At 32.3% G+C, this 23867-nt stretch overlaps 1 protein-coding gene across 3 annotated transcripts; it reads left to right on the plus strand.

Annotated features, from left to right (window-relative positions):
* Positions 1 to 12737: 12737 nt before the first annotated feature.
* LOC148191964 (uncharacterized) lies at positions 12738 to 19125 on the plus strand. 3 transcript variants are annotated; one of them, XR_015782691.1, is made up of 9 exons: positions 12738 to 13059; positions 13157 to 13297; positions 14151 to 14249; positions 14755 to 14831; positions 14995 to 15103; positions 15244 to 15572; positions 15875 to 15981; positions 18113 to 18246; positions 18330 to 19125. XR_015782691.1 is itself a non-coding variant. In XM_088100926.1 (8 exons), the coding sequence occupies exons 1-7, from the start codon at positions 12990 to 12992 to the stop codon at positions 15965 to 15967; spliced, it is 918 nt and encodes a 305-aa protein (XP_087957052.1). In that variant the 5' UTR covers positions 12738 to 12989; the 3' UTR covers positions 15968 to 15981; positions 18330 to 19125. The 3 variants fall into 3 exon arrangements, 1 of the variants encoding a protein (XP_087957052.1); XR_015782692.1 differs by having other exon boundaries at positions 18124 to 18246; XM_088100926.1 differs by lacking the exon at positions 18113 to 18246.
* The last annotated feature ends 4742 nt before the right edge of the window (positions 19126 to 23867 follow it).

Below are 23867 nucleotides of genomic sequence, written 5' to 3' on the forward strand. Positions count from 1 at the left end.
CCTGTTTCCATCTTCGTTGAGCTAAACCGTCGTCTCCGTTGCCTCCTACATCATCAAGCTCGGGATCTTATGCTCATATTTTTCTTCTCTAACACGTGCAAGGGAGGGATAATGATTATGTTCTTCTTCTTTCATGCAAGGGTGCATCCAGTCCAAGCACATTGTCGTTGGACAGTGATGGATTTGTGTAGGTTATGAAATTGTGTGAATTTGTATGAAATTTTTGTAATGATAATTGGGAGATAATAAAATTGTGGAACAAAGCAAAGCGAAATAATGAATAAAAGTGGAGTGATTACATTTTGTGCATAAAATTGTTTGTATATGTATAACATTCGTCTGTAATGTGTTTATTTTTGTGGATTGGAAAAAAGAAGGAAAAAAAGAAAAAAGGGGGAGAGGAAGAAGATGAATCAAATCGCGGTATTTACCAATGGAATCACTGATGAAAAAAATCTTTCGATAATTACCGACGAATTTTTGCTTTATTTATCGACGAATATAAATTTACGTCGATAATTATTACCGATTGCATTGTTACCATACTCTATCAGTAATCCGTCAGAAGAAAGCTATTATCGAGAGATTTTTGACGTTCTGACGAATTTTGACCATCGATAATATTTGTTTTTCTTGTAATGTAAATATGTATGATAGTAAGTGTGATGCACCATAGTGAACTGAAGGCCCACTATCTCCAACTTTTATCCCTAATGAAACTTAATAACAAAGGTACATACTTCAAAATGAAAATGTGTTTAGACATGTGTTTTTTGGAATATATTACAACATAGGAATAAAAGTTTATTTAGGCCAAGATGTAAGGAAAATTCCTTTTCATAATTTAAAATTTGGATATGGATGAAACATAAAATTCCTAATGTTAAAACTTCCAAACTTAAATTGATGCCAATATCCACTTGAATGTATAAGATCACTAAAATAAACAACAAAAACATTAAAATAAGGTAGAACAGGGATGGTAGATAGGGATAGGTCAAACAGTTAAAAAGGAAAATTATCAAGCTTTGATGAAAACCAAAGTGTTGGTTGAAAAAATTAAGAACTCTAGGTCAAACAATTCAAACCAAAACGTAAGTGAATCGAGGGGGCTTAAAACACTACAAAAAAAGTTCAAATTCATTGACAAATGAAAACCATGAACATGCACAAAAATCCATTAGTAAAGAAAAATTGTTGACGATTTATAGACAACAAAAAATTAGTTGGTAAAATATTCGTCGATAAATTTTGTCAATAAATTTTGCCAATTAATAAGAAAAATCGTTAGAAATTATTGACAATAAAAAATCTATCAGTAATTATTAATGTCATCTTTTTCATGAGTAAATATTATGATTTGGAATTGTACTTCCTCCTTATCAATAATCTCCCTTTTCTATTTTTTCCTCCCTGCCCCCACCACCATTGACATCTATCATCGTTATCGTTGTTCATCGTCGTTGTTTAGGTTTTCCTCCTCCTTTTTCTTTTCTCCTCCTTCATTGCTTTCGTCATTGATGTCATTCCCATTGTTGTCACTGTTTTTGTCAGTGTTGTTTTCAATGTCGTTTTCTCTTTCTTCTCTTGCTTTTGCTCTTTCTCTTTGTTTTCTTATTGTTTCCTTCTTTTCTTTTCATATCTCCCCTTTGAATTTATAACACATATTTTATTATATTTTACAAGAAACGGGTGAAGAAATATAATTTTTGAAGAATTTACTATTATGTTTTTAAGAATGCAATTACTAACAGTTTTATTGATAAATTTAAAAAAATTCAATTATTGAAAAGTTTGAAAAGAAAAATCATAACAAAAATATTTCACAACCACATGATCAAAATTAGAACAAGAACTTTAGCTTCAATTTTACATATAGAAATAACCATTGGTAATTACAATACTAAAATTCATTGGTAAAGGTATAGGTGAATTTTAATTATAATGCACAAAAGAACTATTAACTATAAGAGGTGAGATAATAGTGTATTGCATATGACATGAGATAATTTATAAACTAATTTAATAGGTATATATAAAGCCAGTAAATTTAGATGGAACAGCTCTCATGCAATAGAATAGTTAGTATCTGTAAAAAAAATGTAGAGTGGTAGAGTTATCCAACTTTATCGTTCTCAAAATTGCTGTGTTGGGGAGAGTCTACGTTCTGTGATCAAATTTAATAGTATTTTACAGCTGCAGTTACGCCAGACAAAACAACAGCTCTCAGCGACAGTAAGAAACCATCCTCTTGTTTTCAGACCTAAATTCTTTTAGTTTATTTTTTAATAATAATTAGATACTAAAACAAAGACATAGGCTTAGAAGTAAGATTAATTATGCAGATCTAAGTTAAAAATTTCAATCCCAACCAGAATTGGAAGATAAGTGAGGTTTTCAAGATTCAACTGTCCTTTCCAAATTTCAATAATTGGTGGTGAACAGAGAGGCATATGCCGTATTACATGCACATAACCTCGCAATGTATACTCCGGAGTGGAATAAAGTGTGAAAATTTAAAACGACATGATCAGATTCTTGCTCATTCTTAATTAATTTAAGATTAACCATCTTCAAATCAAACCTAGATCCCAAGAGTCCACCACCATTTTTCTGACCAACTTATTTATTCTGTGTCTAAAACTTTTTCAAGCTGTATTATTCCATTAGATCTGGAATGAAGTTAAAGCAATCAAAACACATCGCAATTAAAATGGAATTTCTTATGGCTGATTCTTTCTTCTTCTCTTTTATAAAAAAATCTATCCTTTTTGTTCATGATGTTATTTGGAATTCCAAACTTAGAAACATTTTGTCCCACAATTACTCACTGTTCATTCTTGGATCGTACCCGAAATATCTATTAAAAGAAAATAATAATTCTTAAAAAAATGAATTTTAGTTTGGCTTGACTTCATACAAATAGGGTTTTTGCATCCAAACATAATATTTCCAACATATCTCTTGCATTTACTCTATTAAGATAATAAACGTTAATATCATTTTGAAAAGTTAACTTCGACTTATAAACTAGGATTTACATCCGCTAATTTACTCTACTTTAGTGAAGTCTCTAGACAATGTCTCGTCAACAATTATATATACAAGTCATTCAAATAAATAAGTGCAACGGGCCAATAGTAAAAGATCACTAACAAACCCATTATTTATTCCTGCGATCTTTTGGCATTAATCCATTCTCATATTCCATTCCGATATGTTTGATTGAATAGACTTAGGAACATTAAATATTAGGTCAATGTAGATGATCAAGTTGTCACTGTTTACCTCGTTTGAAGTTTGTCGAGTTGTTATTTCCACTCCTTTCGTTATGTGTGGCCATTATTCGCAATTTTGAATAATTTTAATAAGGAAATAGTAGAGCTTAAAGAAGGTACAATCTAGCAAAAAAAAAAAAACAAAAAAAAGAAAAGAAAGGCAGGACCACAGAACATGGTTCAACAAAAGATCTTAGACGAAATATTGAAGTGTAGCATATGTATATATATTTAGATTTTGGAAGGTTTATGTATGGTCCCAATCAAAAACAAGAACGTAGGTGCTGGACACATATCGTGTTTATGTGCTTCATCCGGATGCTAAAATAAAGAGACAAAGAAAACAGTTAGGGGAAAATCTCCTAGGAAATGATCAAAGGTAGAGATCTGGTTCCCCCTTTTTTTCTTTATTATATTAAATGCAGGTTTGGTTTTCGTACATGCCCTCTTACCTTAATTTTCATTTATATACTAATCACTAGGTCGCGAAGCACAACCAATGTTGTAGGGTCGATTCCAAACAATAGGCCCTGTTGTTATGCCATGTCTCTTCTTGTGTGGCTACCACATGGAGAAATTAGGGTTAGGAGAAACCACGTTCGCTTTGTGGGATCTGATTATATTAAATGCTTAAACTTTTGCTTAATATAAATATTAATCCCCTCACCCACTTTGGCAATCGACAGTGAAGCATGAAAGGGGGTTAGGGTTAAACAAATGGCAACAATTAGGCAGCGCATTCACCATAATCTTGCACTTTGTCTGGCCCAGTGTGGGAACGAACAAGGAGGACAATGCTTAAGGAGTGATTAAAAATTAACAGACAGAAAATTGGGTAAATTGACCATGCATGATTAGGGAAAACAGAAGAAAAAATGGCGTGTGGATAGCGTGGCTCGAGGAATGTTTATGTGGGAAATGAGATATCGATCACTGAATTAACTGCCGCTTGTTCTATGTAATGTATACGTATTCTTCTCCGTTTGTTTGTAATATATAATTGTATACGTTCTTGATTAGTGAACTTAATTCCGTGAGTAATCGTTGTTAGTGGTTAATTTATTATTTTTTTCATGACAAAGCGTAGTTGGCCATGACATGGTACGTTTCTTTGTCCTCGTTATTGAGAACTCAAAAGAGAAACACAAATGAAACGGTAAGAAAAAGAATGATATTTTAATCCAGTAAAGCCTACATGTTCTCCGGGTTGGCGACACAAAATAGCTACACCTTGACCTTTTCACAGTGTATAAGTTGGAGGGCAACCCACAGATAAACACATAAAATAAAGACATAAAATAATAAAGGCATTGCGTTGCATGTAGAAGCAAGGTTTGCAGTGTCCCAGTCAAATAGGATGCTCTCTGTTTGGGTAGTAGTATAGCTAGGTATCCACCCACAAATACAAAATTAATTGAAGTGCTGAAATTGTGACCATACACGCAGGTAAAAAAAATGTTCCAAAAACAGAAATTAAGGTAGCTTAGGTGGTGTACAGCTTTGCATGTTGGGGGGCTGCTTGACAGAGGAAGGAGACAAAGGCAGAGATGGGATGAAAAGGTGGCGAAGGAGTTATCAATTGATGATGCATGCATGTGTGTGTGAAGGTGAGTGAGACTAAGCATGCAGAAAGAGAAGAGGTTGAGGAGGAGGTGTCAGTTCTCTGAACTTGTTATTTTATGTGTGTTTCTTAGCAGATTGTATGCTAAGAGTCCGACACTAGGGTGCGGACCTGGCTCGGACGCTTGTCCAACAAATTTCTGCACCCTTCTCTCTTTTGTTATCTAGCGCTATCTCATCGCAGCTCATCACACTCCTCTATTTTTCCCTGAAATGACATTTCCTCCTATCTTCCTCGCAGATCACGCTGCAAATGCATTCAACATTACTCCTTTTCATCTTAAGCTTATCAATAAAAACTATTCATCCATCAATTCAAATTATTTACTTTTCTTGACAAATTCCAAAAAATATATTACTTTTTTCTAATTGTACTATATCAAATATACCGATCAGTGTTACAACGAGAGTTAATCCAACGATGAGATATAGTTGATTAGTCAAGATAATATTTTAGTTAATGGTTACTTATGAACAGTTAGTGAATATATTAACCGATATTAATGGTCAATTAATGAGTCTGATTGTCATACTCTCTACGAATATACGGTATTAATGATTAATTAATGGATTTAATTGCCTAAAAGTATACAATATTAATGGTTAATTAATGAATCTGATTGTTACAAACCCTATAAATATGTGATTAATGTTCGACATTTTTTTCCATTCTAATCAAATAAAGACATCATTGGAAAACATATATGACTTAAGCGTCGGAGTGTCTTCTGCAGTTCAACAATCGGTTGGTGTGGATCGTGTTCTTGTATTGAACGATTAGAGCATCAAAGAAAATCAGGAAGGATGACCGATCCTCGGACCCTTTCAACCGAAACACAAATGGACTGTTTCTACGCAACACAAGTTATTGTTATAATTTTCTTAGATATATTATTGGTTTTGTATATATTATTGGTTTTGTAAAAGTCATATACTAAATGAATATAAACTGAAATACAAACACATAAACACAACTAAAATTATTTTAAAGCTTTTTAAAATACTTCGTTTTGTATTCTCTATACATGCATATCTCCCAACATATTTTTGTACTCTCTTTAAATTTCAACCACCAAACGTTTTTAAAAGAAACTAAGCTAAGGAACAATCATATCGCGGTAGAAATAAATGCTAAACTAAATACTACGGTAAATGTTTGCAATTATTGATTTACCGTTCAGAATGCTCACTTGCCAGTGCAAACTTTTCTCCATTTTTTATACTTTTCTTGTTTGATATATAGGTGTTGGAAGAAAAGTTTGTTTCTAAACCCCTTTAATTAAAGGAAAATTATATATTACCACCATTACATTTTGTTATCCCTATCTAACATCTAACAAAACCAATACTTTTACTTTTTTATTTATTTTTTTAATTGTTTTATATTTTAAAATAAATATATGGTTTTATTGGTGTTGTGCAGTAGAAATGGAAGTGTCCGTATATCATCACTCTTAATTAAATACATTACAAATTATGGTTTTATTCTTAATTTCCTTATGGTTGCATTTTTAATATGACGAGATAAAACGGTGAAAGAGGAAAAGAACACAGATGTGATCAGACAGCGTGACGAGAACTGAAGAGATAATAAAACAAAAAATAGAAGTGAGGTGGAAGAGAAAGCCAATGCATGTTAAGTCCTTTTCATTATATTATGTGTTTTTGTCCTTGGAAGTGCAAATTATTCCATCTTTATTTTTATAAAATCCATTCCGGTTATGTCATAGATGTTTAGATAATATTTGGTAGATAATTTATTAGTTAGTACAAAAAAATGTTCCTAGCCATAATAAAGTAAAAAGAAAAAAAGATTGTTTATGTTCGTAATTAAGGGGTAAATTTAAATTTAATTATATGTTCAATACTTGGTTTCTTTCCTTGCTTGTCTGAAACTGAAACCGAAACCTTAAACTAGGTATATTTGTATTGAAACTATGAAAGTGAGATATCAGTTGGATTTAGTCAAGTTGGATTAATAAAGTATAATAAGGTTTGGTTTTTTAAACTGAATTTATTCATAGTCCAATAAATGGTTTTCATGCATTATCATGATCCATATTTATTTTATCTATGTGTCTGAAATAAATAGTAATAGCTGAGAATTGTAATCGAGGAAGGTAAATAAACGGTCACCGACAACAATGGACAAGTTTGCCGTGTGTGCTTGCAGTTTTCACTTTGCTCTCTCGCCACCGCAAAAGTGCCTCTGAAATATAAAGATTTTGGTGGATTTGGTGCCAGTGGTTGCTGTGTTGTGTTAGACCATAGGCTGGAGTCAACTTTGGGGTGCGAACTTACCATGATGCCCCTGTTTAAGTCCTGTCCTTGGCATGGGACTGCTTTGTCCAGAGGATAAGAACAAAGGAACGAACGAACAAAGAAACAAATTCCAAGCCCTGCAGCAACCTTATCATGCGCCACTCACTTACCATCATCACATCATCCATCCACCCACATGCATGCCTGGCATGCCATTGCATGCCCATCATCATAAGCTCATCCACTCTTTCTTTCTCGAAGTGACACGGCGCATGCAACCCCTGCACATTCAACAGACTAGAGAGATCCAAAAATCAATACTTTTTCCCCTTTGTTGCAATATCAAATCACAGAATCCATTCCCAACCCACTCTAGTGACGTGCAACAGAATTCCCACTAATCAACCTTCTTCCTCTTCTAGTGTATCTTAAAGTCTCTTCATCTCACATAATTGGATTTGCTTTATCACATAAACAATCTCCCTCTTATAATATAAACACAACTTGCTAATTTGTCTTTCCTTTTTCTTTTTTGACGGGATTGCAATAACATATTACAAGTATTAATTAGGTATCTTTTCTCTTCTGTCCGATTCCCATCACTCGGTGACTAAACTCGAGGGAAGTTCAAAAGTGGCAGCCACCATCCACCATATATCCACATGTTAGCTTCATATTTAATTCACCACAAATTGTTCGGCTTGCATAACAAAAGTGATAACTTTTCATCACCATTTTGATACCGACCTTGTTTTAGTCGATTTAAATACGCAATCAAATTCATAAGATAATAGATTATAGTGCATATTTATTGTTTATGATGATGGGAGTTACATGGTCCCCACACAGTATTGTTCCATAATATCGGATTATATGCCAAATGTCCCACGAACACGAAGATCTCGGGATTTATATGTCTTAACCTTGTCTCCAATTATTATCTGGCACTTCGGCTCCGCATCCTCGATCGTAGAGAGTGCTTACACGCTCCGATTAAGCTACATCATAAAGTCAGAAGATAACATGCGGATCTAGTGATTAGATTTGAGAAGCTAATATCCGGCATCATCAAATTACCAGCTAGGTTAATATAATACGATGTACCATATATGATATATATTTTTCTTACCGAATTCGTCTAACACCTTCTGAGGTAGATTGAATTCATGGTTGATGTGTGACTGAGTTTTAAATTACTAAGAAAAATAATTTATTTGTAAAAATTATCTGAAGTTCAGTTAGTAAGAGTTATTTTTAAAGTAAGTGTATATCTCTTAAATATTATATTTTCCTTATTTTAGAGAAATTAATATATCATGGACTTCACATTTGGATTATATTTAATGACTGTTTTGAACCTTGTAAATATAAGTCAAGTAAATAGCGACACAAATATAAATTGAAGAACTTTATACAATATATTGTCTATTAATAATAATAAGTACAACAATAATAATAATATTAATGGTATGTGTCAATTATAGACATTCTTCTCTTCCAAAGTCTTGATTGAGTTTGGTTATAAATGTAGTTTGAGGTTTTGACTGATATATGGTAGTGGGTTATGTAATGAATTTAATTTAATATAGTAATTTAATTTAAGTATATAGTTTAGAAAGATGAGATGAAGGTATATATGCATATGTGTGATGTGGATGGATGGAATAGAGAGTTAAAAAAGAAGGGACACATCCCTTAAAGAGGTGAATGTGTGGGATGTTAATAAGTAATAAGAATAGACAAAAATGGGAAGGGGAGGAAGATTTGTCGTGAAGCAATTTAGGCTAAGAAGGTTGAAGCGTTGATGTAGAAGATAAGTATGTGAGGAAAATATTCTTTAAAAAGCGAAGGCACATGAATTCCCGACAAGTGAGAACGCTAGGGCTCTTGCCCCTCAATTTTACTTGAGTTGGAGACCGTGGTCTGTCGCTTTCTTCTGAGGTAGGGATCTTTGTCTTTTCGATCTCCCCCTCTCTCCTCCTCTCTCATTTTCACGCCTCTCTATTTTAACAAAAACAATTTCTTCAAAACTTACACTTGGGTAAGTAGGGTTTAAATCGATCGGTATTTAATTTGCAAAAAACGCTCTAACATTCAAATTAAGTATTTTTCGTGAGAAGATCTTAATAAATTGAATTATATCCAAAAGTGTTTCTACTTTTGACATAAAACTTATATTTATAAGGTTTATAATAATAAAAATTATTAATTGATTATTATTGATCGTTAAAATATCCGTTAATAGTTCATTAATGTCTGTTATCACATTTGGAGACAGCGGTTGGAGACAGCGGTTGAATGTTCGTGAATGTATAGTTAATGAGGTAACGGTCGTTGTTGTAGAGTATTTAAGATTGGCATTGAAAGTCATTAAGAGGTAAATTAATGGGTAATATTCTCTGAAACCATATAAATAACCATCGAAGGAGAAGGTAAACTCTCGGTTTTTCTATAATTATATAGACCTGCAAAGACCAATTCTAACTTGACGTCGAAGTGTTTCCTGCAGGTCACCCCATTTATACTGAGAACGAGCGTAAGGAAGGCGAAGGGCGAAGGACCGATCGACAGAGGAGGAGTGTTTTCGGACGGAGGCAGCAGGAGTTTTCCCCGGTCTCATTCAGCAGAAACAACATTAATTATTTTTTAACTACTTTTTAACAATTGTCTGTACAGAGCGATCATGCTCCATCAATAGTCGATTTACCTAAACGTATACCGATCGGCACACCATACAGTACAACTTCCTTTACATATAAACTATTTTACAAAACATCTCTAGTATAATTTCTTTATAATCTCCTTTCTTTAACTTTTATAAAAATCGATTCATGGATAAGTTAACGTTAAAAATTATATATATTTATAAATTAAAAAAAGCAAAACTTTCCCGAATTTTCCTACTTATAAGCCTTTATATAAAGATGCTGATTGTATTTTTCTAGCGTGTAAGCCTTTATATTAAGGAACTAGTTCAAACAACTGAATTGTTTGTATGACGTATTGACTCATTTTCCCGATTATCATGTGTATATCCCTATTGTGTCTTGTTATTGAATTGACGGTAATGTGGTTTATTTGAGTCTTAATGGATGCAAGATCTACAACAATCATTATCTATAATGCATATATAAGAAAAAGTGAACACTTATGGTCGTTTCGAAAAACTAAAGCAATTTTAATATGACAGGGTCAAGTTGTAAAGAGTCATATAGCATAAATTGCAAAGTTTTGAATAAGGGTGAAATTGAAACATGTTAACTATCTTGGGCCTGGCTTCGGCCTATACCTCGTCCATGGATCCAGTTAGGAAAAAAATAGATGTCAAAGTCCAATCCGTACCTTGGCTTGTTAAATAATCAAATACATATCTACAATTACGTAGTTGAAATACTATGAATATATATATATATATATAAAACGAATTCATTCTTCAATTATTTAAAATAACTCATCTTTTTAAAACATTAACTTATTACTTTATATAGCATGAGCTTATCCTGACCTTTATATAAGATTTTAAAGGTTTTTTTGGTTTCTGGTCAGATCACACAATTTGTGAGGTCGTGAGGTTTAAGATAATTTTCCTTGTTCATGTGTTAACTTTTAATAAGTTTTTATTTTTCTTTATTTGTATGGTTTCTTATTCTTACTATGGCATGCGTGAGTAAAAAGTATGTATTGATAGTAGTTTGGATTCCGTATGATGTGTTGTTAGCGAAAAAATTATTCTAAAATTAAGTTAAAGGTTTCTTAACTTTTATGATTTTTGGAAAATATTCATCACAAACACAGTAATTTAAGGAAATGAATTTAACTGAATTTGGGAAAGAAATATAATTTGCTGAGATATATGTTCATTTTTATATAGAAAAACAAGGTAGACCTTTAGGAATGTATTTTTTTAATTTTGGCTTCATCTGAAATTCGAAACAAGTATTGCGGTATTTGATTTCAGAATGAAAAGTATGTTATTTAAAAAGAAGTTGTTGAAATTGAGTAATAATTATACCGTCAAAACTTGATGAACCTGTATCATTTAATTTATATGCCTTGAAATGTTTTTGTTTATGTTGTATTGAATTGTTTCTTGACTATCTAGTTATGATTGATTACAGTAATTGTTGGTATTTAATAAAATGTTGAAACAAATTATTTAAATCAAACAATTAATTGAGTAACATGGAAGACAAGGTATTATATGAATTGAGAGAAAGTTTATTTTGGTTCAATTAGAAATAAAATTCATTTTTTATTCGAATAGGAAAAAAACAGGATTAAGGTTTTTATTACAAGCATTGAATTTTCGTATGCAAATTTTATACATAATTGGCTCATGAGGTTTTAATTTCATTCAACTTATGAGAAAATTTTGGTTAGAAAAGTAAAATTTGTTTAGTACATATTTCAAAAATGAAAGTCGTTTATTGAATTTTGATTTGGATCTTAACATGTTAACAATTTTTTCATAACAATTTCTTTTACAACGATCACATGTTATTATTTTATTAGTTTGTTTGAATTTATATTTAAAAAAATATTTTAAAAAAACCAATCATAAGTTACCAATTGTATGTTATTAAAATGTTATAAAAAAATTGTTAAAAAAACATTATACTTTTGATTTCAATGAACAAATTCACAAACAAAAGCTATAATTTTATATTTTCAATATTTTACATGTTTTCAAATGTTATATATATATATATATATATATATATATATATATATAATACACCAATGTAATTGATTTATTTGTGAAACCTTAAAGGAAATATTGTTATATGCGTGGTGATGGCTAATAAAGTTTAATAGATTGAGTTTATTAGATATAAGTATATTTTTAGTTCTTAGACTTACATATAAAATTGGATTTTGTTTTAAAGTTGATATACAACTGGAATTTTTAGTTATTAGATATTGCTATAAACAGCTACATGTAAAACAAAACCCTTCGACTACAAACATCCATAAGTTGAGTGTCTCTTCACTTCCTCCTATTTCTAATTAAAAGTTTATTGAATTGATAGTCAATGATATGTCCAAGACAATTAAAAGTTAAAGAAAAAACTAAGAAAACCTCAATAATGTAATTAAAAATAAAAAGGACCCAAATCTCACAATAAAAACAATTAAAAGATTTAAAAGTACAAATATACAATTAAGCCTCAAATCAAAAAAGAAAGAGTCAAAATTTTCACGTGGCAAAGAGGAGAAGAATTTTTATATATATAATTAGGGGAAGGTAGCAGCACACTTCATACGATTTTGTGTGATAAAAGCAAGTATGCTTTTTTCTAACGAAAAAGAAAGTTTGTTTTTTTAAAGAAAAAAGTAAGTGTCCACACATTATGGAATTGATAATAGTATTTTAAAATAATCAATGATTTTATCATTATGATTATATGATTTTTTTTTTATATAATATAAAGTTTGGATACCTGCAGCGGATAGAAAAAAACGTGCAAAAATCCTACGGCTCAGTTTTGGATTGAAAAGGTTGGTGAGTGAGCGATATGATTGGGTGTGTGGTCTGTGGTTGTGGAAGGCATGGAAACTTTATCCTCCGTATACTTAAAATGTGGGGTTTCATGGCCCAAAAACTTTCCAACTAACGCTAAACAAAGTCAGAAAAGCGGGTCAGGTTCAGACTCTGGGCGCCAACACGCACAGGGAAAGCCACCTCTCTACTTCGCCATAAAAACCCGCGAAACATCCAAGCAGGCAACACTCTCACCCGCGCCTACCCTATATACTTATCACTTTTTCAATTCCTTTTCTTAGGGTTCGTTGCAAACGCCGCATTCCGCTCCTCAGCTTCACAGCGCCATGGAGGATGTTAGGGCTACCTCCGCCTGGGTCGCCAGCCGCTCCTCCCACGTCCTCGTCGACTCCGCAGGTTCATTCCCTTCGTTCTCAGCCCTCCTTCTTTACCTTCCTACAATGCTTTCGAAAATGATATGATAATGCGTGTTTGCCTCTGGTATCGTTTTCAGGGATTGAGAAAGTGGTGAGCACCATTGAGTCCATTCCCAAGGTTGAGTGGGATTTCGAAGGGATTCACTACTTCGATAATGGACCACTCACCGTCCAGTACTTGTTTGTTCTAGACGCTTTAAATTTTTGCTTCTGGCCTGGTACGCTGCGTTTATTTTATTTTTTTCCTTTTATATGCACATTTCTTTCTGCCGTTGTTAATGCTTAGAACCTTTTAACATTACGGCGAAGACTGTGACTGGTTAATTGCACGCCTGAAAGTACCTTAATCGTATTGTTAATGGCTCTCTGTTTTGGTATTTTCTTTTAATTGCTATATTTTTTTTGGTCACGCTAAAATGAGTTCATACATAGCAAGAAGATAGCGTGACAGTTGTCATTGATTGTTTGTCTATGTATGTTGATTAGGAAGGCCTTTATTATCGTGTTACAGAATAAGCAAGTCAATTTACCTGCAGAGCGTGTTGTTGAAACTTGATAGATAGGAACATGGTTTGCGAATATGCACGAGGTGGCGAATTTGGATTGTTATTTCTGTTTAACTGTGTCGGGTTTGTGTGTGTTAGCCACTTGTGTGTTACCAATAGTCAGTGGTTCTATTCTTGGAGTGGACTCCACTATTAAATATTGCAGCTTACAAACATATCCATCACCATAGCTTTCAAAATTATAGATCTTATTATTGATATTATCTTACATTTATTCCCCTGTTTATGGTATATTTGAATAAAAAGCCATGATAAACTTCAATTTTTGGTTGTAAATTATAAGAAATGAAGACCATTTAGATAGAATGCCTGTGTTAGTTTCTGATATACGGGAGATTAGAATATTATTGATTTGTTTCCTTGGTTAGCTGATTGGAAACAATTAATTCTCTTAACTGTGCCATAACTGTCTCATAATTTTAGCACATATATTTTTTATCCTTGGTTAACTGTGCCATCTTTTCTATTATTTTTAATGCTCACGTCTCTTCTCTTTTGCTACCAGATGAGGATTTGAATTATGACGATTTGGCATCTGGGTTAAAGGCAGCTCTTCAAAATGATAAATCTGCCTTCGATGCTGATCGCCTGCAAAAGTACACCGGTAGTCTACTCGGACCTCGTACTGTCTGTGTAGAAATTAACTAGAGTATTTAGTTACGTGCACACTTTTGAATGGAAATGACGAAGGTTTCGACAGTTTCGTAACTTCATCATGTTTGTATTATCAACTGAAATTAACGTTTGTCAAAGTTATATTAAAGACATAATAGATACTACATGAATAATTGATATTAATTTGGGTCACTTAAAGGAAATTACGCCCAAATAGTGAACAAATGCTCTTTTTATGCTGACAGGTCGGAGGCAATAATTTTTGTTTGGCACATGTATGCTTGCTTAAGATGGTTCAGCATTGACAGCATTGAAATTATAGCTTTTCATATGATAAAACCAAATAAGAAATTTGTGGTTAAGTTACAGTATTTTCAAAAGGCATCTTTATTTGTCTGCTTGGCCCTATGGTTGATGTGCTTGCTTCAATGCTTCCGATGAAGAAATTTTTTTCTACCAACGTAGCATAATTGAAAATGAGTTCATAATGTTAGGTCCACAATTGCGCGAGCTTTTGAGGTGGCCTAGACCCCTTCCTTTGGAAGATGAACGAGTTAGGTTACTTCATGAGGTAAAACAAATCATTAGCAGTGCTACCTTTAACACAACTACATCCATCTTTTTTTTGGTTACACTGTTTCTGTTGTATTTTCAATCCTGTTAATTTAGTTCTGGTATTAAGCATGTCTTGAAGTTTGATGGCACTGTGTATTACTGTCCGTTTCTTTTTCTAGGTTGGGATTGAATTGGAAAGGAACTTTGAAGGTAAAGCATCTAATCTTGTGCAGTGCTGTGGAAAATCAGCTGTGAATCTTGTCGCTCTAGTTGCACGCCATTTTCCTGGTATAGTTGTTTTTCGCTTAGTTTGTTTCTCAAATTCTGAAATATATATAATGCCCAATTTATGTGTGCTTCTGTTTGAAGTTGCTATGAATTGTATGCAAAGTATTTAATTTGTTGACTCCAATATTAATTGGTTCTAGGTTTTAGAGACCATACAGTGTACAAGGGACGCCAGGTATTTTTATACAAAAGGGCTCAGATATTTGCAGCAGATTTGTGGGGTGCATTTGGGGGACAAGGATATGGTGAGTTTAAAGACATCGGCTCTCTAACTATAATGGCGGACTATATTGTCCCAGCTGTGCTTCGGCAGCTTGGTGTTTTAAAATATAGTCCAGCACTGACCAGTACTATCGAGTCCAGTGGAGAAATAGGTCCAGGGACTGAGGAGGAAGTTGAACTGCGGGCTTGCTCTGTACATGCGGTGGAGAAAATGCGTGAGCTTATAAGTAAAAAGTCAGGAAGACAGGTTAGTCTTTTCTTACCGGAGTATCTCCACCTCATGGGCAATTTCCGATGCATGTAGAGTTGGATTTCTTCTAAGGTTATTTAAACTCAAGTGTCATAAATAAACAATTATTCACTGTTGGTTTGTTGCATGTCCATTTTTTAAAAAATAATTGAATCATTTTGTTAAATTATCTTTCTCCAGAAACATTTACACGCAAAAAGGAAATACTGCGCAATTTGTCTGTTATGGCTCATGTGTATTGTGCGCAAGTTGTTTATCTTATATGAAACTGAAAAGGCCTCTCTGACTTTTATATACAGGTTCTAAGTGTGGAGCTGGATCTTTGGCTCTGGGCTGCTGGTGTTCAGTGCACATCTCTGCAACACCACCGAACACTTTCAATATATTACTGAGCACATCATATATGGTAATTTCTAGTTATTAAAGAAGAAAATTTTGGCTGTTTTAAGGGTAATTATTTAGGATAGTGTGAATAACTACCTCCTTTTGAACTTATGTTTTTGGATCAGCTTTTGTAATTTTGCAAGAGATACGTTGCCTCGTGCCTTCAAATTTAATTTTGAATAGACTTTTTATTGAGATTTTAGGACCTAACTTATGTTTTTGGATCAGCTTTTGTAATTTTGCAAGAGATACGTTGCCTCGTGCCTTCAAATTTAATTTCGAATAGACTTTTTATTGAAATTTTTGGACCTTATAGTTTACCGCAGAAGGTGGTTAATATTTACTGTCAGATACTCAAATATAACTGCTGTGATAACCGAGGTTGCAACAGCAGGTGTCATTTTGACCTGTTTCAGTATATATATATATATATATATATATATATATATATATATATATATATATATATATACACACACACACAGGGATAGAGAGAGAGAGACTTCCTACCTTTTATCTTAGGAGAGTATTGCTTTTTAGTTTGTGGGGACTGTTTCATTCTGAGTGTAATAATCCTATAAGTACCCAAACTTGTATGGGTGGTCAATGTCATTGAGTACAACTCGCTTGCTCTTAGCAAACGCATGCAGGTAGTGTTGCCTCGTTCACCGTCCACTGAGAGAATATCTATTCAATACGGCCTATCTCAAATATTCGGTTGATCGGAATGGGAGTAGGACCCATCGATGCAATATATTCTTTCTTTCTACCCCATTAATATCATGCCTTGCCACTAGAAAAACAATCTTTTCTTTCTAGAATCCGTTTCTATTTACATAGGCATATTTTTGTATAACCCCGGATAACCTCTAAACGGAGGACCCTAGCTGCTTATTTCAACATAGATGTGATCCCATCATTCTACTGAACTCTAATTAACGCCCTAGGAGCATCTTCGGTTGTTTGAAACAAACTCTTCCAGGAAGGAAATTTTATTTCCCACTCCAAAACTTTTTAAAAAAATGTTTGTATATATCGCAATATTCAATATCATTTCCCCCCACCGTTTCCTGGCATTAAATTCTGGGTTCGTGCTGCATCCCATTTTGGTGACCAAGTTTTTATACGGACGTCTTTTTTTAGTCCTTCGCAATTGGAACATTTTCTTGGAACAAATAGGTGTAGCCTTTGTTTGATAAAATTAATTAGTAGTTCATAAGTTAACTTTTAGATAAAATTGATTATTTGATGGCCACTCAAGTCCCTTATCACCAGTGCAAGAGAGTATAAAAATATTTTTTAGAATAGTGAAAAACACGTATTCATTCCGATTTGTAATAGTAGATATGACACTTCGTTATGTGTGAAAGAAATAGTAGTCACTTGTGAGAAGTTTATGTGGCTCGATTGAAACTAACTGGGGTTTGAAATGGCTTCTAATTGTCGATTGGCCAAGACTCGTGAGAAAGTGACAATGTTAATTTTTCCGGTAAAATTATAACTACGCGCGAAACCAACTATGTAAGTCTTTCAGATATAGTATTTTGTTTAGATGATGATTACGAAGTGTGTTCAGTATCAGTCACTGCTGGATAAATTAGATAGTTTCTATGGTTAAACATGCACGACCAATTCAAGTTAGCTTAGGTTGATGACACTAATAGATATGATTCAAAAGGCTTACATGCACACAAAGTCTCCCGTTGAACTAAAACAAACCAATCCAGTAATCGTGTGGCTGTTGGTAGGGGGATTGAAAATTGGACGACAAACAAAATATTTAATCATATAAGTAGTGTTTAATACCTACGTAATGCAATACAGTTTATATTGATTATTTGATTGAAAGATTGCATTGTTTCTGTTAATTATGTTCATGTGGAATCAGAACTGGTGCAACCGAAAACTTTACTCAACCAGAAGGCAGTATTTACAAGAAAGTTGAATTCCCTTACCATTTAAACGCTGATTATTGTTTAGGGTTGACGAATTACTGATTCCTCGTGTTCCATCGAACGATATCTTTTTTTTTTGTCAACAGACATTTTTAATTATCTTCTTACATCGTTATCAGTATCAGTTTGCAGTTATTGTTCTACATTTATGGCTGGAAAAAAAAATTGCAGTTTATATCTAAAAACAATTATAATTAGGAATTCACCAGAAAGAGATCAACCTGCTTGATGCTATAGAGTATGAAGGAGAGTCCGTTCTGTTCCCCGAGGCTTCTCCCCATCCATAAAAGGAATCACTACCTTTAGACCGTACCCAGCGTTTCTCTAAGCGGGTATGGTTGTAGGAAATAAATAGTATGTGTGTGTGTTCAGTGTGAGGATTCTCTTAATGGTGTCCATGTACCTTCACTTTCAGAAATCAGGTGTAAATGCAAAAGGTGATGGTTTTTTACAACTACTAGCAGTGGCGGGTGGCAGCAACTTTGTTTCATCTTTTTTACCTCCCCTGTTCTTTAGTGGGTAGAACCACTCACCATCCTAGTAAGTTTTAAACTTTCATTCACATTTTTCTTTTTCTGTTTTATTTTACTTGGTTAAATGAACAGTCTGATTTCGCTTCTGCCCATGCATAATACTTTTGCTTAGGTAATTTTAGGTAAAGTCTATGCCACTCGTGAGGGAATAATATCTGTATTGCATATCGATCATCCGATTAATCCCACGAAATTTACTCCATCCGTGTCCGTAAGAATCACATTCACATCAATTATATATACACACATTTATATACCTATATCAGACTCAGAGGCAGAATGAATATCTCTGTACACCTAATAAAAAATAGTTCTATCTAAACAGTGAGAATTATATAAACACGAAGTAGTACTGTGAAACTTTGAAAATCTGGTTTTGTTTAAAAACGTCGGATAGAATAGTCCAATTAAACAGAATTTGTGTACTCGAGAATTGAGATGCCGATTGATTTGAAGAGGAAGGACAACCAAGCAAGTTACTTTAGATTAAGAGACATGGGGACCTAGCCATCAACATCATGATTTGTTGGTGGAATCAGACTCAAGCTAATCCAAATGTATGTTGGTAATACAGGGGCCCACATATCGGAATCTTTAGGATATTGCCTACATTTTTACCATGATTTTAGCTCTTTGTTTCTATTGTGGAGATTAATATATTACGCCTCTTTTTTTTTTCTTCTTTCTTTTCTATAATTGATGATGGTCCTCAATTCTGTACATTGTTTATTATTTAACATCTTACCTTCCAATATAAGTTAACTCAGCACCTTTCCCTGGGTAATTCTAACCATTTTATCTCAACAGTTTATACTTCACACGTCGGTCTGCAATAGTGTATAACAGTTCTCTCTCACTTTTGATAGAATCAGATCAAGCTATATCAGTGAATCATGTAAATTCAGACTACTATCTCCTTTACAGACTTACTAAAAAAGTAGTGTTTAACATAAAAATGTCATGTTCAGGCTTACAAAATTTAACTTGATTCATTTTCATCATAGGCCCTTGGTAAAAAAAAAGGACGTATGATGAAGCTAGGAATGTTTATATGCACGTTTTCATAAATCATAGGTAAAATCATGGCATGAAGCATAATTTGAAGGGTTTGGACGGCTCATATGTCAACAAGCAATGCTTGATGTTGATGCGCGGACCCCTTTGGAAAGCTTTTTACAAAAGAATAGTGATTGCAGTTTTCCAAAACATGGTTTTATAATTTACCCCTTTTGTTAGAGGTGAAATTTGAAATCGACGTGTGCGATGGCGAAATTTCTTGTAGAGATTTTATATTTATATGGTAGAGAGAAAAGAATCTCAATATCACATCCAAATAAAGTTACAAAAACCTCCCTGTAAAGTGTCAACCAATAACCCAGCAACCCAAATATATAAGCAATCCTGATGAGGCCCTAAACATTAAGTCTCTGTATTGTAAGAGTATAACACTGTTTTCTTCTATATGCAACCTCACTCAATTTTATATAATATATATTATAATATCAAGATAATTTCTTAAATTTGGCATCTTCTGAAAAAACTCAATAATAAATATCTCATTAATTCAACATCTTATTCATGAAAAACAACATTGGTAACTTAACTTTACTTCTTTACGCCATTGTGGTTTCTTGCACTTACTTTATAAAGTTTGATATAATAATCTCCTCCAACTAGTTAAGTTATAAGTGAAGTTACTACTGATGAGATAAGTTTATGAACTTAGTATATAATTAGCTACCATAGCATTTAGTATGCACTCAATAAACAACATTATGGATATTGTCTCATCATGTGTTTCATATCATCACATACATAAATTTTGTATGCATTTATCCATGTCATTAATAGAAACATTTTTTACCATACATATAAGCATACATTATTAATGTGATGTCATAACGGTTAAGAATTCAAATATAAATTTAAGTGTGTATAAATGCTAAACTTACATAATATAAGGAATAAGTTTCATTGTTTAAAATTTTTGAATTAAATGTAGTATCAATCCGGATTCAACTAAAATTTTATTATTATCGTATCTCTCTCTGGTGAATTTTTTCAAAACACCTTTTAGTGATATGAGAATTTTAAAGTTTTCTTATGAAAATTTAAGCAAACGTGTGTTTCGTTGTAATAACAATACTACAAGTTAAGATCATTAATTAGAGCATTTCTTATAATTTGATAAGAAGTTGAAGTATATACATAGAATATGAAAATTGGAAGGTTAAAAGGTGATACTTTTTTTAATATAAATGCCATCTAGGTAGGTCACCGTCCTTGCATGGATAAGTAGATTAGATGAGAACAACAAAGAAGAAACTTTGTCTCTGTCGCTAAAGTCAACACCGTGACTCAATGATCAGTCATCTGATAGAAGTTGCCTGCAATTCCATCCAATGCAGCCGAGGGGGACAGGATAACAATTCTTCATCATGAAATCAGAGACGTACTTATTAATATTTATAATATTTCGTTTCATTTTTCACTAAAGATATTATTTTCTATTTTGTTTTCTCTTTCTTTTCTTCCATCTATGAATATTTATCATTTCCTATGTAGTAAATTCTAACAAGATGTAATTAGAAAAAAGAAAGTGAAGCAAAATGATAAGGATGCCATGTCTGTCACGACAAGGACATGTTGATGCTTCTGGTTTAGAAGTGCTTCCTCATTCTCTCTCTTCTTCACTCATCGCAATGGACTAATTAACTTTTCATTAATGGTAAGTGTGTTTTCTTTTAGTCTAATTTCGTTGTTAAGGCACGTTCAATGGGAGTTTTATTTCACATCTCATTATCAACTCGCAATATTTATCATTGTCACAACCTCATCACTGCCAATTCCTACTCATTAATGCAATAAACTATTCTTTTATCAATATTATAAGAATACATGTTGAAATTTTAATCTGTAGAGTTTTTACTTACATCCAAACTCAAAAGGAACATGAAAAAGTATAAAAGTGGCATCTGAAACAAAACTAAAATCTCTCTGCAACAACTGCTACAATCGATAACCAGATTGTGTTTTTACATATATTCGAATATTTTAACCAAAATGTTTTATGAAAATAAAATTATTTTAATAATATTATATAAAAGAAACTAATGCTTTGATGTGTACAAATATACAATACAACCAAGAAAAGTAAAATTAACATCTAACTATAATTTTATAACTCACGATGCATATTAATATTTATATTTCGAAAATAATTTATATTAATCAAATTCTTTTAAACAATTATTATAATATCATTCAAAAAGTGCAAAGTATTTCCTTTGCTTTTATGCTTTGTCTTAATGCCAATTATTTTAAAAATATTTTGATTAAAAAATTTAGTAACTGGATTTATATTTATTTCAATCTCACATAATATGTTTTTAAAGTAAATTTTGATCTATTTGTATATTATAATTTGATCATAAATTTAGAACTCTTGAGGGGATAGTGAGTTAAGAATTACTCTTTTACATTTTATTGATTTTTCTTCATCACTTACTATTTTGGTTATTTTTATCTTCCATGTTCCTAGTTTAGTCCTTACAACAGGCGTATATCAAAGTTATTCTTATGCTTAAATTAATTACAAAATCTTGGATCAGTTTTGAAGTATATATTAATTTTACAATTTAATTATCTACCTTCTTACCTTAAGTATCTATAGGTTTCAATACTTTTAATTAAAAATTGATCCAATTATAGTCTAAAAGTTTCTAAACATGTTTTGTCTTGTTAATTATGTAAAATTTATGAAAATAATTTACATATGTTTTTATGATCTGTTTAAAAATATGTAATTTTAAGAGATTGTCTACCCAGTTAACACAGAAAAATAAATTGACCGATTGATTATACAGTACATGAATCATGTAATACAGTAACGGAACAGTCAGAAAAGTTGTAAAATCAACAATTTAAGCAGAATTTCCCTCACACCTCTTCTCTGACTAATTTTACTATCTTAAATGATCTTTAATTGTTTGGCGCATGGATGCACGCCATATTTTATTGCTCTGAGAAAAACAATGTACGAACAATTAATTCACCTGTACACATGCGTATACATTTTTAAACTACTAAAATATGCCCTGGAATTTTTCATTTAACAGCATCTCCCAATGTTTATTGTTAGACTAAAAATTATAACTTACCATTATCACGAGATAAATAATGTCATGTATATCATCTTCTACCGTTTTCACTCATGAAAACGTTCAAAGGTTGTGGTGCAACAGCTCGTTGATGAGGTGGGTGTCACGACCTCAACAAGTTCATGTGCAGAAATTGGAATGTTCAGAGGATGAGACTGAATGAGGTCATCCATATAAATGTGTGGAGGTTTTTCTCCCTGCATTCATCATTACGTGTCAATTATATTGTCTTCAAAAGCGACGTGTCACTTGCAGAGTATCACGGAGTCAATTCATTTAAATCTTCATTATGGCTAAGTTTAAAGATTAGTTTCCTTTAACGCTTTGTTAAGCATGAAAACTTCGAAACAGTCATAATACTCGTATATTGGGTTATCCTTTCTACCTCTATTTAATATTATGTTCCATTTAGAAAACGTGGATTAGAGTTTAAGGGGTTAAAGATCGTTAATTGCATAGTATTAACTTAATCTTAGTTTTAATCGATGCGAAATCTTTGACAGAAAATGTTGTGTTGAAGATGAAGTGTTCAGCGTCAAAGATTTGCTGCTTAATGGCAGTGGCAATCAGAGTGAGGAATTTGAAGCAAATATAAAGTTCCACACGCATCTTTTTATCTTGTTTTCGATGATATTTCTTTTCCCTCACAGAAAAAAAAAAAAAACTTACAATTTCAAGAAAAAAAAAATTCTTCTAACATCGATGTTTTCCTCATCCATTAAAATTGAACACGCGTTAGAAAAAACATAGCAAAATTTATAATAAAATGTGAAAATAATTATATATAAAATTAATTTTTGGTTAACTGATTTTGTCCTTAAACTTTAAAATAATTTTGATTATTATTTTTATCTAAAGCTTTAATTATATTAAATCTTTATACTTAATAAAGAAATGAATAAATATATTTTTTTCATTCAATAATAATAGACGTGACAAATGATAAATCACATTCATTTTTTAAGATGTTAATTAAAAAGAAAATTATAAATCGAATCCAACATGATTTATCTAATGACACATTTAAAAACATAACAATTAACACCATGGATAAAAAAAGGAAAATGACACTTGAACAACCATTTTTGACAACATTTAGACACGCGCACACGTGTCAAAATCTGAGTGGTTCAGTTGGAAAAATTAAATGAAAATGGACCACTCAGATTTTGACACGTGTGCGCGTGTCTAAATGTTGTCAAAAATGATTGTTCAAGTATCATTTTCCATAAAAAAACTATATATATATATATATATGTA

Source organism: Vigna umbellata, chromosome 10 (genome assembly GCF_029865625.1).
Source record: "Vigna umbellata cultivar VRB3 chromosome 10, Vumbellata_1.0, whole genome shotgun sequence".
Taxonomy (NCBI): domain Eukaryota; kingdom Viridiplantae; phylum Streptophyta; class Magnoliopsida; order Fabales; family Fabaceae; genus Vigna; species Vigna umbellata.